Source organism: Bolinopsis microptera, chromosome 5 (genome assembly GCF_026151205.1).
Source record: "Bolinopsis microptera isolate Bmic1 chromosome 5, MBARI_Bmic_1.0, whole genome shotgun sequence".
Classification (NCBI taxonomy): Eukaryota; Metazoa; Ctenophora; class Tentaculata; order Lobata; family Bolinopsidae; genus Bolinopsis; species Bolinopsis microptera.
In genome coordinates, this window is record NC_087076.1 from 3,347,442 (window position 1) to 3,362,089 (window position 14,648).

At 43.8% G+C, this 14,648-nt stretch overlaps 3 protein-coding genes across 7 annotated transcripts in view; 2 read left to right on the plus strand and 1 right to left on the minus strand.

Annotated features, from left to right (window-relative positions):
• LOC134814629 (staphylococcal nuclease domain-containing protein 1-like) overlaps positions 1-14,648 on the plus strand; it is an 81,159-nt gene that overhangs the window by 13,104 nt on the left and 53,407 nt on the right. The window lies entirely within an intron of this gene.
• On the plus strand, positions 5,236-10,166 carry LOC134814858 (uncharacterized). The gene is made up of 5 exons (XM_063823156.1): positions 5,236-5,310; positions 5,443-5,573; positions 6,385-6,642; positions 6,993-7,064; positions 10,034-10,166. The coding sequence occupies exons 1-5, from the start codon at positions 5,236-5,238 to the stop codon at positions 10,164-10,166; spliced, it is 669 nt and encodes a 222-aa protein (XP_063679226.1).
• Positions 13,236-14,648, minus strand: part of LOC134814628 (anoctamin-7-like) — a 42,519-nt gene continuing 41,106 nt past the window's right edge. For all 5 annotated transcript variants that reach the window (XM_063822772.1, XM_063822771.1, XM_063822768.1 and 2 more), the window contains one exon: positions 13,236-14,603. In XM_063822772.1, the coding sequence (XP_063678842.1) occupies positions 14,252-14,603 (352 nt within the window). In that variant the 3' untranslated portion in view covers positions 13,236-14,251. The remainder of the gene's footprint in view (positions 14,604-14,648) is intronic.

Below are 14,648 nucleotides of genomic sequence, written 5' to 3' on the forward strand. Positions count from 1 at the left end.
GAAACCCACGAAAATTGGTAAGCCCCCTCCCTTCCCCCTCCCTCCCTCCTCCCTTTCATCCTCCCTCACACCCTCCCTCCCTCCCTCCCTCCCTCCCTCCCTCCCTCCCTCCCTCCCTCCCTTTCATCCTCCCTCCCTTTCATCCTCCCTCTCATCCTCCCTCCCTCCCTCCCTCCCTCCCTCCCTCCCTCCCTCCCTCCCTCCCTCCCTCCCTCCCTCCCTCCCTCCCTCCCTCCCTTTCATCCTCCCTTTCATCCTCCCTCACATCATCACTTCCTCCCTCCCTCCCTCCCTCCCTTTCATCCTCCCTTTCATCCTCCCTCACATCATCACTTCCTCCCTCCCTCCCTCCCTCCCTCCCTCCCTCCCTCCCTCCCTCCCTCCCTCCCTCCCTCCCTCCCTCCCTCCCTCCCTCCCTCCCTCCCTCCCTCACTCCCTCCCTCCCTCCCTCCTCCCTCCCTCCCTCCCTCCCTCCCTCCCTCCCTCCCTCCCTCCCTCCCTCCCTCCCTTTCATCCTCCCTCCCTCCCTCCCTCCCTCCCTTTCATCCTCCCTCCCTCCCTCCCTCCCTCCCTCCCTCCCTCCCTCCCTCCCTCCCTCCCTCCCTCCCTCCCTCCCTCCCTCCCTCCCTCCCTCCCTTTCATCCTCCCTCCCTCCCTCCCTCCCTCCCTCCCTCCCTCCCTCCCTCCCTCCCTCCCTCCTCCCTCCCTCCCTCCCTCCCTCCCTCCCTCCCTCCTCCCTCCCCCCTCCCTCCCTCCCTCCCTCCCTCCCTCCCTCCCTCCCTCCCTCCCTCCCTTTCATCCTCCCTCCCTCCCTCCCTCCCTTTCATCCTCCCTCCCTCCCTCCCTCCCTCCCTCCCTTTCATCCTCCCTCCCTCCCTCCCTCCCTCCCTCCCTCCCTCCCTCCCTCCCTCCCTCCCTCCCTCCCTCCCTCCCTCCCTCCCTCCCTCCCTCCCTCCGTCCCTTTCATCCTCCCTCCCTCCCTCCCTCCCTCCCTTTCATCCTCCCTCCCTCCCTCCCTTTCATCCTCCCTCTCATCCTCCCTCCCTCCCTCCCTCCCTCCCTCCCTCCCCTCCCTCCATCCCTCCCTCCCTTTCATCCTCCCTCCCTCCCTCCCTTTCATCCGTCCCTCTCATCCTCCCTTCCCTCCCTCCCTCCCTCCCTCCCTCCATCCCGCCCTCCCTCCCTCCTCTCCCTCCCCCTTTTTTTTTTCCCCCCCTTTTTTAAAAAAAAATTTTTATTTTTTTCCCCCCCCCCCCCCCTCCCTCCCTCCCTCCCTCCCTCCCTTTCAACCCTTTCCCCCCCTTTCATCCTCCCCCCTCCCTCCCTTTCACTCCCCCCCTCCCCCCTCCCTCCCTCCCCCTTTTCCCTCCCTCCCTCCCCCCCCCTCCCCCCCCTCCCTCCCTCCCTCCCCCCTCCCTCCCTCCCCCCCCCCTCCCCCTCCCTCCCCCCTTTTTAACCTCCCCTCCCCATCCTCCCTTTCCCCCACTCCTCCCTTCTTTCCCCCTCCTCCCTCCCTCCCTTTCCTTTCCCCCCCCCTCCCTCAAAAATAAAACTAATTTTAGTGGCCATCTTCAAGACCGACATTCAATCCGAAAGTTGTGGACATACAAAAACGAAAAGTCAACAAATGGCAACTTTTGGCTTTTTAAAGGGCAATATTTGGTTTAAAGAGATCACAACATACTTGGGGAAGCCAAACTTTTAAAATTGGAATTTCTTTCCTACTCGATCAGTAATTTTAACCCCTTTAAAAAAAGTTTTTAAAAAACCCCTTTTTGGGGAAATTAGGTTTAAAAAACTTTCTAAAAAATTTTTTTGCGAATTAGGTTACACTCCCGTATTCCCATTTTATTCTGCGAAACACGCAATTGTGTATTGGTTTAACTTCAGTTACTGGTTGTGAATATATACAAATATTTCAGAGTCTATGCGATACCCTGTGAACATGGACAACCGTCTGTGGTTCCCAAGCAGTAACCGACATAAGAAATATCGTAACGGTAAAAGGTCTAGAAAAAGATAGAGCTCGAGGCCATTATCGAAGAACTACGTCATGAAGGAAACTCGGTCCACTACGTCGATGAGCCGGACAAGGTTATTTAAATTTTTGAATGAAGTCTCCTTGAAATTGTTGCCATGTATTGTATTCAGTTTAAAATAAATATAAAATACTTTAATATTTTAGGATGGTTTTCAATTTTGGTAGTGATTGTTTTTTAATTTGCTAAACATTCTTTAAGGAAAATCCTCGGAATTCGAAGATGCTTTTGGTCTACCAGAACCAGACGCAAAAGGATATATACTTAAACAGTTTTGGTACCGTCTTGTTTATGGACAGTACGCACAGGACAAATCATTACAACTTGCCACTGTTTTTGCTCGCCTGTAGAACACCCCAAGGATACCAGGTTATAATTGGTGACTTTTTTAGTTGGTTTTTATAAGGCAAGAGTCTGATTCACAGTATATGTCTTTTTTGTTTCGGTTAGAAATAGAATGATCAATGATAAAAGTTAATTATCAATTTAAACGTAATATATGAAGGTGGCCCAAAATACCTACCCACACGGTTCCTGTCCTATGAGCAGATTCTAACCAATTAGACCATTGATTGAGGTGAAGAAATCACAGATTAAGTGTCGAGATCATGTATCCGCCAGATCTTAAAATGGTCATAAACCCGGTTTAGTTGTAAACAACCAACTATTATTTTGGGGAAGCACTTCAATTATCAAACCACATGTGTCTGGAGTTCCTAACTCAAAACGTTCTCACTTTGTGGTGACAAAAGAGAAAAAAGAGGGAGTGGTACGCCACTCCCTCTGTAATTGATGAAAATTTTACGAATATTTCAGGAAATCTAAGTTGACCCATATCTAAACTCTCTGAAATTTGCAAGCACTTCTAATGCCAATTATGTGAGTTATTTAAGGTGGGTTGCTAATTTTGGGCCAGCCTGAAGTATTACTCTATATATGTAATATATATAGGTTATAATTATCATGATTAATTTTACCCTGGCCTCAGGTGTCGCTTTTTTCATATCGTGTTCTAACACCGAACGGCGAGGAGATCATAGCAGAAGCCCTGTCGGTCATAAAGGGGTGGAATCCGGGAATGGCCCCTACATACTGTATGACCGACCAGGACATAGCGGAGATCAACGCCATGAGGGCAATCTTTCAAGGAATTCGTCCCTTTTGGTGCGACTTCCATGTTAACAGGCTTGGGATAAAAGAATTAAGTGCATCTTCAAGCTAAAAGACCTCGTAAAAGAGTTAGTTTCCTGCCACATTGATTTTCATTTAGGAAGTTTTGGAATGATCAGGATCAGTGATCACTCGATTGGAAAATTTGCAATTTATACGATTTATAACATGATATTTGATATTGCATTTAAGTGTTTATTGTGTGTTTTGGTACATAGAATTGTTATTCAAGTTAATTGTCATACTTTCTGCAGACGTTCCCCTGCACAGAGATACGACAATGACAGAGGTATAGTTTTGATTTTGTTAGCATACGTGGGCAGGTTTCCATCAGCGCTCACGATCGCTTAGTTAGCGCTTTTTAAAAAAAGCCGTTTTTAATCGATTATAAGCGGTTCAAAAAAATCGCTTATAGTCGACTATAATTGATGTAGTAAATTAAAAAAGCGCTTTTGTTTCCAGTAGGATTGGCTATTACAAGTGGTGGAAAAGCGGTCGGCCAGATAAGCGATTCGTAGTCGTTTTTTTGAACCATTTATAAGCATTTAAGCGCTTATAGGTTAAAGCTATAAGTTGGTTGCAATTTAGCTGATTATAAAGCGCTAAATAAGCGATTATCAGCGCTGATAACAAAATTTCATTTGAGGAAACCTGCCCATAGTGTTGCACTAGTTTTAATGATTTCAGCTAAATTACATTGTTTCCTTCAAAACCTGGATCATATATATTAGAGGCATTTGGACAGATCCACGGCTATATCTAACTTAAGTTTTATTTTCAGCAAAAGTTGAAGCGTTCGAATGCATGCTGTATTTAATGTACGCAGAGACCCCAACATCCACCTTCCGACGCTCGAATCGACCAATATTTCGAGGAAAGATTATGGAAGGTGATGACCAGTGACCTCTGTCTACGTAATCCCACATTTAGTAGCTATGTCCTCTATTACGCAGATCGAAGAGAAGTAAGATTTTTTGTGAAATTCTTAATTCTTTCGTTGGCATCATACATTTTGAGTTTGTTAAAACTCGAATTGAATGACGAAATGATGACGGCTGTACCGGGTACCCAGAACAAAAAAGAGGCTTGAATGTTGACAAGCAGATGTTCAATTACCTTAAAATATCTCTTTATAAATAATCTTTTTCAGTATTGGGCTAGTGCCGTACAGAAATCCTGGAAGCTCTTGCTGGGGGTCAGAACAAACAATGGAATAGAGTCGCTTAACAATGTTTTGAAACACAGAGTGTTTAATGGCGTATCCGCCCACATCGTTCCTTCCTCAGCTGCTAGCCTCTCTGGTTTTTGACTTTATCCCAAACAGGCTGCAGACGTATAGTCACAAGGTAAAAGTTTTTAAAAACATAATGCTTACCAATGAGAATATGAGCAAACAATAACGATCGTCGAATATAAACATATTTGATTTTCGGTTTTTATTTCTTCGCTAGTTGTTTTATAGAATCAGTTCGCATGCATAAACCATGAGCGCAAAGTTAGCCCAATTAAGCCCATAGACAATAGTCATATAGATATCAAGTTACAAAATTATAAAATAAATTTATTCATCAGATGATATCAGACTCCGTGAGTTATAAGAGGATCGGTTTCACAGAACCATGTGTTACCATCATTCTTTAATGGTATCCCGTCTAAGAATCTCATCTTGGTGAAGGTTTATATTTATAAATGTACAGCTTCTTTGTTTTCGGATATTTGACATTTTTTAAACCCAAATGTATGTCACTACAAAGTTATTGTTCAGGATATGAACTTAGTAATTTTCAGGAAAGTTATTTTCGATCCTTCGAAAAAACTAAAGACGACATCAGGAAACTGGGTGACCAATATGTTTGTCAGGACAAATGATTCTGAAGGGAAAATCCCTTCGCGTACAAGGGAATTAATACTTAATAGACTAGGATTTGTTGCAACTTGTCTCCAAAAATCTGATTTAGTCGTTATTGAGTCTCGCACTTTGATTATCTTTCAAGCAATTTCTACTTTTTTCTGAATAGAATTATTGATGACAGTTTCTGATAAAAGTAACAGAAACTGTAATATTGAGCCTATTCTGAAGAACATCCAGAAATTACTGAATGTTAGTTTCACCATTAGCTGACCAATAACTATTGCAGACCACAGTTTATAGAAGTAATTTACCATGAGCTAACATCATGATCAGATACTAGAATCCTTTCTAAATTCCTTTCTAAACTTGCAAAAATCTTAGGTATCTCTATCGGAAGAAGTCAGGTGTGACTGCATAAGATTCCGTGGCACACCGACGTTACCGTGCAAACATGTGCTAGCGATTTTGAGGATATATGAAATTGACTGGACGCAACTCCCGACCACATTCAGGTAAAACTTTTTTTTTGTTTAACATGATTGCCTCACGATAAAGTCAATAGGTTATTTCCTGTCGGCGAACCCTTGTCGAGTTCAAAGTTTGGCCTTGAATTTAAATTGAAGCTATCATGATCAAGGTTCCATGATCAGGGTGAAATATTGACTGAGGACGTCCGCCAAAAATCGCAGATTTTCAGATCACCCCCTCCCCTGTCCGGGTGTGTCCGAACAGGGGACACACTGTTCTGGATTTTCAGAAATCAACCCCCCCCCCCCCCCCCCCCCGTGTCCGTATTTCAGGATTTATCCGAATCCTGAAATACGGACCAAAACCACCCCACCTCCCTGACTTCATAAGTAAATAGTCTGGCCCTGGGACATTGCTCTCGAATTCAATCGAGATCAAAATGTGATGGTTATAACAAGTGTGCCCGCATCCGTTTACTTCATTGTTGTATCTCTGAACTGTAGTAAAACTTAGCCTCGTATTTAAACCCTAATTTGTAATGAACCAAAGCTTTAAACCGAAGTTTTAGAACTTGATTCGGAACAGCGAATGTAAAAATTTCCGGATATATTCAATATTGTTGGTTGCTTGCTGAAACGGCTGCTGATCATGCATCAATCTTAGTGAATTAATTTCATCAGACGTCAATATTATTGAACTTTAATTTGCTAAAAATTGTTAACAGAAAATATAAAACTATTTTTAAAACTGTTTCTTCTCACTAGCTCACTAGCAATTTGTAACTTAAAGTTTTGGCTATCAGCTGTCATCCTATAAATACAAATTATTGTTAAAAGTTGACCAAGATTTTTTCAGACTAAGTCCTCATCTCAGCGTCGACAGCACTCTAGGTAGAAACGTTTCTACTGAGTTACCTCAGCAAGTTTATTTTGGCCCCGACCGTGACCATCAGCTGCCGGATGAAGATGAGGGATCATGCACTAATGAACCAATCGAAGTAATCGATCAATCGTGTTCTAGTGAGGAGGTACCAGGCCCCAGTACTGCAGATAAGGATCTTGACTTTAACAAGTCATTTAGCATCTTAAGTGACCTCAAGACTCAAATGTTCAGGTAATATTATATATTATAATTAGCAGAAGCTCTCTAAGGGAAGAATTTTATTCCTGATTCCTCCTCGATCATTCAAAATATTGGTTCACTTAACAAAAATGTAATTTGATTGAATTAATGAGTCATTAACATAGTATCACTACAAAGAATCCTTATTTTAACGTAATTTGCTTCTATAAAGATCAATGTCTCAGACATAGCCTCATGAATTGAACTCGATTTCAATCATTGTGCTCACAATCATTGCAACAAATGGTTATCAATCAATCGAACCAATCATTTGATAATCAACCGAATGGATCAAAACCACAATAATCAGATACGCAACACCTTTCAAAATATATCTACAGGATTCCTGCATCTAAAAGGGGAGAACTCCTCAAACTTATGGAAGACACTGTTAGAGACCAGCTTATACCCTCGTAAGTCTTTAAAATTTAACTACTTCCTTCTGAATTCAGATGTCATATTCTAGCATTAATAATACTCTTAAAAAATCTTGAGAAAAGGCCCTAAGGTGTGAAAGTAACCTAAATCGGTATATTTTTGGACGCTGATTTCGAATCACTTCCCGTAGGGTAAAAACGCTTCCCTGGAAATTGATAGGCAAAAACCTGTTTTGGTCACGTGACATTATAGGGGGGGGGGGGTGACATGTCTCCAATGTCTCCAATGTCTCTTGTCTTTTTTGAAAAGATAGGGTGCAGAGACATGTCCTGGAGACATTGGAGACATTGGAGACAAAGCTTTTGGAGACATTGGAGACATTGGAGACAAAGCTTTTGGAGACATTGGAGACATTGGAGACACTGGAGACGTAGATGTATGATTGGAGAAGGAGGAGGATCTAGGAGGAGGATGACCCAGGAGGAGGACTCAGGAGGAGGAGGAGGAGGAGGACTCAGGAGGACTGAAAAGGAAGAGGACTGAGGAGAACTGAGGAGGAGGAGGACTGAATAGGAGGAGGAGGAGGGGGACTGGGGGAGGACTGAGGATGAAGAAGACTGACGAGAAGGATGAGGAGGAGGACTCAGGAGGAGGACTGATGACTGAGGAGGATGAAGAGGAGGAAGACCCAGGAGGAGGAGGACTGAGGAGGAGGATGAGGACTGAGGAGAACTGAGGAGGATGGCTGAGGAGGATGGCTGAGGAGGATGACTGAGAGGGAGGAGGAGGAGGAGGAGGAGGAGGAGGAGGAGGAAGAGGACTGAGGAGGAGGAGTAGGACTGAGGAGGAGAAGGATGAGGACCTAGGAGGAGGAGGACCCAGGAGGAGGACTCAGGAGGAGGAGGAGGAGAACTCAGGAAGAGGACTGAGGAGGACTGAGAAGGAGGAGGACTGAGGAGTACTGAGGAGGATGGCTGAGGAGGATGACTGAGGAGGATGACTGAGGAGGATGACTGAGGAGGAGGAGGAGGAGGAGGAGAAGGACTGAGGAGGAGAAGGAGAAGGTGTAGGAACTAGGAGGAGGAGGACCCAGGAGGAGGACTCAGGAGGAAGAGGAGGAGGACTCAGGAGGAGGACTTAGGAGGAATGAGAAGGAGGAGGACTGAGGAGAACTGAGGAGGAGGAGGAGGAGGACTGAATAGGAGGAGGAGGAGGGGGACTGGGGGAGGACTGAGGAGGAGGAGGACTGACGAGAAGGATGAGGAGGAGGACTGAGGAGGAAGAGGAGGAGGATGAAGAGGACCCAGGAGGAGGAGGACTGAAGAGGAGGATGAGGATGAGGACTGAGGAGGAGGAGGAGGACTGAGGAGGAGGACTGAGGAGAAGGAGGAGAAGGAGGAGGACCTAGGAGGAGGAGGACCCAGGAGGAAGACTCAGGAGGAGGAGGAGGACTAAGGAGGAGGATGAGGAGGAGGACTGAGGAGGAGGATGAGGACTGAGGAGGAGGACTGAGGAGTACTGAGGAGGATGGCTGAGGAGGATGGCTGAGGAGGATGACTGAGGAGGATGACTGAGAGGGAGGAGGAGGAGGAGGAGGAGGAGAAGGGCTGATGAGGAGGAGGAGGAGGAGGAGGAGGACTCAGGAGGAGGACTCAGGAAGAGAACTCAGGAGGAGGACTGAGAAGGAGGAGGACTGAGGAGAACTGAGGAGGAGGAGGAGGAGGACTGAATAGGAGGAGGAGGGGGACTGGGGGAGGACTGAGGAGGAGGGGGACTTGGGGAGGACTGAGGAGGAGGAGGACTGACGAGAAGGATGAGGAGGAGGACTGAAGAGGAGGACTGATGATTGAGGAGGAAGAGGAGGAGGATGAAGAGGAGGAGGAGGACCCAGGAGGAGGAGGACCCAGGAGGAGGACCCAGGAGGAGGAGAACGACTGAGGAGGACTGAGGAGGAGGTGGAAGAGGAGGAGGAGGTGGAAGAGGAGGAGGAGGAGGAGGAGGAGGAGGAGGAGGAGGAGGAGGAGGAGGAGGAGGAGGAGGAGGAGGAGGAGGAGGAGGAGGAGGAGGAGGAGGAGGAGGAGGAGGAGGAGGAGGAGGAGGAGGAGGAGGAGGAGGAGGAGGAGGAGGAGGAGGAGGAGGAGGAGGAGGAGGAGGAGGAGGAGGAGGAGGAGGAGGAGGAGGAGGAGGAGGAGGAGGAGGAGGAGGAGGAGGAGGAGGAGGAGGAGGAGGAGGAGGAGGAGGAGGAGGAGGAGGAGGAGGAGGAGGAGGAGGAGGAGGAGGAGGAGGAGGAGGAGGAGGAGGAGGAGGAGGAGGAGGAGGAGGAGGAGGAGGAGGAGGAGGAGGAGGAGGAGGAGGAGGAGGAGGAGGAGGAGGAGGAGGAGGAGGAGCTGTGTCTCTAATGTCTCCAATGCCCCTAATATCCATTTTATGTCCCTAATGTCCCCAATGTCTCCAATGTCTTCAATGTCCCCAATGTCTCCAATGTCTCCAAAAGCTGTGTCTCCAATGTCCCCAATGTCCCTAATGTCTCCAATGTCTCCAAAAGCTGTGTCTCCAATGTCCCCAATGTCTCCAATGTCTTTGTCTTTTTCGAAAAGATAAGGTGCGGGAGACATTGGAGACATGTCACCCCCCCCCCCCCCCACCCCCATTATAGTTAAACACGAATTCGAATGTTTAGGGCTCGGGTTATAGGTTTAGGTCTATAGTTAGGGTCACGGATATAGCTTCAGGGTTATGGTTAGGATTTGGATTAGGGTTAATGTAAATTTTGAAACCGTTTTGTTCGACTGCAAAACCATTAAAACCAAATTCACGTGATAATGTTAAGGCAAGCGAATGAGTGAGAATATAGTAACAAATAGTAACAATATTACCAACGCATGTAGTCACTCACTAGTCACAGCACACAATTATACTAATAAACTGGTATAAACGAAACCGGCATATCCAAAGATTTTAAATCAATCTATTGAATAAATTTAAAGATATCAATTTCTTTCAGGGTTCGGAAGCTAGGAGAAAATGCCCAAATCCGCCGAGACGATTTTGCAGCCACTTTACCAAAGCCAACGAAGAAAAAGCGGAAACTATTTCCGAAATACACTGGTCAACACAGCGACAGTGATTTCGAGTAAAAATTTATGACCATTCTGCCTTTATAATTAATATTATATCCATGATGCACTGTTATATTGAGCACAAAAAATATCTATAATTTTGAAACTTTAAGATTTGCGATTCCGCTTTTTCCTCGTTTGATTTGGTAAAGAGAACAGAGAAGACAGAGAATTAATTTGTTGTTTACTATCGGATACGTGTTTGGCGCTCAGAATTAAATTGACTATATAATTCGGCCGGTTTTGATGAGCGAGTTCATGCTTCTGCCACGTGTTTTATTTTGCAATCCAACTGCAATAGAGAAATCCTCACTGAATTAGGCACTTATAGTTGCACTAATATAATAATAATATGATGCGATGGATAATTTCATTTAGAGTAATTTTGAGATTTTTAGATATCAGTGATATTAAAGTTGTCACATAGGAGTTTACCCACACTTGCACAGATTAAAAGTTTTAATAAAGCTATCTTATACTTAAATATCGATCATGGTCGGTATTATATAGGTTTGAGGAAAATCGTATAATTACAGAATCTGAAGTATCAAAATATAATGATTGATTAGTGGTATTGGTCAGTTACTGTTAATTGCTCCCGATATTGTTAATTTCATTCAGACTCTTTGAGTTCTATTTAACAACTGCAGTTATTTTATCACTTTTATAAGGCGATCAGCGATATATTTTGTTAATGCAATGATTTTTTTGCCTTCATTTATTTTATCAACTGTAGCGTTTATATTAAAGATTACCGATCTTTACATCTTTACATCTTTACATGTTGTTATTATAATTCTAACAGCTCATTGACGAGTCGTCATAAAATGTTGTTTTAATTCTTCAAACATGCAGGTAGCTGGTACAAGAACCAGATAACATTCTTGCGACGTAATTAATATAATTAATTGACATAATAAAATAATAAAATATGTTACACTGTATTTAAGTATATGTAATATGCAACCTGGTCCTTGTGCCGAAAATTCAATTAGCTAATTACCGGCCATGCGTTGCATAAATTCCATATTAGGGCCCATTTCGGTCACAAAGCGGAGCTTAAATTGAGTTTATTGCACGCGCGGTTGACAAATTATGTGAAAAAACTGTCCTGTCACAAACAATGCGCGTTATAGAGGTGACCAATGAAATCACGGCATTAAAAACACGTGATAGCGCGCTGGCGAGTGAATTAGTAAAATCCTATGGATTTTACTAATTCACTCGCCAGCGCGCTATCACGTGTTTTTAATGCCGTGATTAACGCCGTCCCTCCTAATACATATTTAACAACCTTGCTTAACTTAGGGAGTCCTGGAGTGTGGCTAGCAGGAGTCACACTGATCTGTGGGCACGGCGAGAAGGCCTCCCTCTTCACTAGGAGGCCAGAAACCGTTGACCAAAACAGAAGAGAGAGATGAGATCACGTGATGTTACAAGGCACTCACGTACAGGCTCGCAGGCAGCTCTCTCCAGTTTCCCAACGTAAGACTAAGAGACGGGAGCTCAAATACGATTGAAGCATATATCAATATCAGCCTACAACCTGTAACAATTGCGCTGCATATTAAAAAATAAAACCAGTCTGCAGTGAAACTAATTTTGTTTAAGCATAAAATCCAGTACTTCTCGCTGGCTAATATTGGTCACGTTATTTATCAACTGACTGTACCTCGTGACTCGGTGACCACGACAAACTGGTGCCGTACCATAATGCATAATTTATAACATATGGGGAACCCAGGCTATTATATTTGTGCTCATAATCAATCGAATCAATCGAATAGAGGTTACGAGCGCGCTAAACCTTACCTGGGGACCTCAGGCTATCGTGTTCATTAAATTTAATAAAGAATGACAGGCTGAGCGCGGCCCAGTAAGCTAAACCACTCTACGCTCGATCTTCAAAAATTTTGTTAAAGAGCCCCGGACAGTTGAAATGTGAAACCAACTTGAATGGATGTATTACGAGTTAAACAAACTATAACTTTTTTTCCATAAATAAATATTTGTACATGGCTCCATTGGATTCACGTTCAATTCCTTTGCAAGCTCGGTGAGGCACGTGGTGATCCGCCGATTCTACCGAAGGTTGCGAGAAGAATTATTTGATGCGCGGCGCGAACCCAATAGTGCATCGCATCAACACAATAATGTACGTCCATTGGCACATCACGCTCGACACATACAGTGTCATTTCACATAGCCATGTGTCTACGCGTACTGCGGTGACACCTTGTTTCACTGCAAGCGTGAAGCGGAGAGGTATGCCTCTGGAGTTATTATTAGAGCAACAGTGGTCATGATCATTACAATTATCTAAGGGTGATTCCGTACAATATATGTTTCCATATATTGACCGTCGACGAGTCCAACTTCGGCGCGCGTCCTGGTAGGTTATAACCTACAATCATTATCCTGTAGAGATACTGATAATGACCACAGCCCCCTACTGCCTACGGAGAAGAAGAAACATCATCCAATTTTTGTACCATTGTTTCTTATTGAGAATGAGAGATTCTTCACAATACCTTTGTCATCCTTTTTTGGAATGATTCGAGCGTGCTTTGTCTCTACAAGTACAATCGATCCTCGAGATTTTTCTAAAAGGGCCCCCGACAATTTAAACCAACTAAAAAAAAAAATTTACTATCGAATGTATTGCACGGCACCCGACTACCATGAGCTGCCGCTACCATAAGCTGCCGCTCTGGTTAGGGCAACCAAAAACACTTCAAATAATGAATACGTGACCCCAATATTACATTTACGACTGTATATATATATTTACGAGTGTATAACTATATATAGATTTAGACACTCTCGAGGCCAAATAAAAAGAGTCATGCGAATATTAATAATAAAGTGAATCCCTTTTGAAATTATACCAAGATATTTATTGGGAATGGGAGAATTGAAAGATAGAATTTCCGCTTAAATTAATCTGCGTAATTTCTTACCAAGTGCTGTCCCTATGCCGATACAGCTAATTGTATTGTGAAGGGAACCGAGCGAGAGACTAGAAAGCTAGGTAATCACATCACATTAACCTGTGAGTATAACAAGGGAACAAGGAAACAATATATCTGTATCTGGTGTCCCAACAAATTAATTTATAAATTCAATTTCATGTTCGAAATACTTGACAAATATTATCAATTAATCGATCATCTTATTGTTATTGGTAAAACGTCGGCACTCGGCACTACTTGACCTTATATTATGTTCACATTATGATGATATCGGAGCTACTTCAGTTTTTGGAAAAGGTTAAAGCTGAGGATCCCAAATTCACATGTCCATAAAGAAAAGCTGGGGTCACGTGTAAGTATATTGTAACGGAGAAGCTGATAAAAAATGATAGCTATTAAAGCGAACGTCAAAGTTGAGAATTTGAGAAATCTCACGTTGGTGTACTTAATTACTCCTCGACATTTGATCTCATGCCTTTCCACTGCTCGACAGTATGAGTAAAATGTAAACCAATCCTATTCGATTGCCTAACCAAAAACTATTACTTTTCCGGTAACTAACCTAGAACTAAAAAACTAATTTAAAATGTCGAGGTGTATATAACTGGCAAGTGATCAAACATTCATAAATAATTTAACAATTTACGTAACAAAATATCCAAATTCAGGAAAATATTTAAACCTTTCCTACACTAATGACAATGATACAAGAATTGTGCAGCGATAATTTTTAAAGAAAATGATAAACAGCTGATAGTGATATTGGAATTTCTTTTTTATCTACACATTATGGTTGCCACTAGGTCTGGAATTTCGAGAAATCTCTGACAATTCAAAGTTGTCCCTACTGTTCCTATCAGATGAAATTCTGTTGAATCCAGTTCCTGTGCTGTCCCGGCACCACAGCTGAAATATTATCTGATGTTACCAGCGATGTTTGTGTAGTCGGACTGGCACTGGTTCGCGAGTGAAGCGGAAATTTTGGTAGCCTGCCGAGAGTGTAACTGAACTGGCTCTGGCGGCTGGAGATTATTTTCGGAAGATTATAAAAAATGGCAAGTGTGAGGGGGAGACTATTTATCTGGGAAAATTAATCAGAATCTGAAGCTGAGTGTTTTGGAGAGGCGTAGTCTACTCTTTCTTCCCGGTGGAACGACGGAATAACTTAATGAGCTGGAACAATCTGTCACCGATGTAAACTCTTCCGGTAGAGAACTGAAGCTGAGTATTTGCCCAGTCTATTGTTTCTTCTCGGAAGGGTAGTGGACTGGCTTCACGAGCCCTTAGTGCTTCTTTACCAAGATATTTCTCTCTTTCTATTGCAGTTTGTACATGATCAGGAATATCGGGAATCATAAAGTCAACCAAGCCAGTGATGAAGAAAACAAAGTGCTCGAACACGATGATGAATCCAAGTCGAGCGGCAGTAACTTGCATCCAGATAGCAGGGTTGGCGGGGTCTGTACTGAAGTGCATCCGGTACCTGAACAAAACATTTGTTTGGGTATTTTAGAAAAATAGGAATTCG

Bases quoted from the DNA above. Each gene is read 5' to 3' on its own strand.
- LOC134814858 (XM_063823156.1), top strand. From the start codon at position 5,236: ATGACAGTTTCTGATAAAAGTAACAGAAACTGTAATATTGAGCCTATT. The intron at 6,643-6,992 runs GTAATATTATAT...ATATATCTACAG, and splicing joins CTCAAGACTCAAATGTTCAG to GATTCCTGCATCTAAAAGGG. The intron at 7,065-10,033 runs GTAAGTCTTTAA...AATTTCTTTCAG, and splicing joins AGAGACCAGCTTATACCCTC to GGTTCGGAAGCTAGGAGAAA.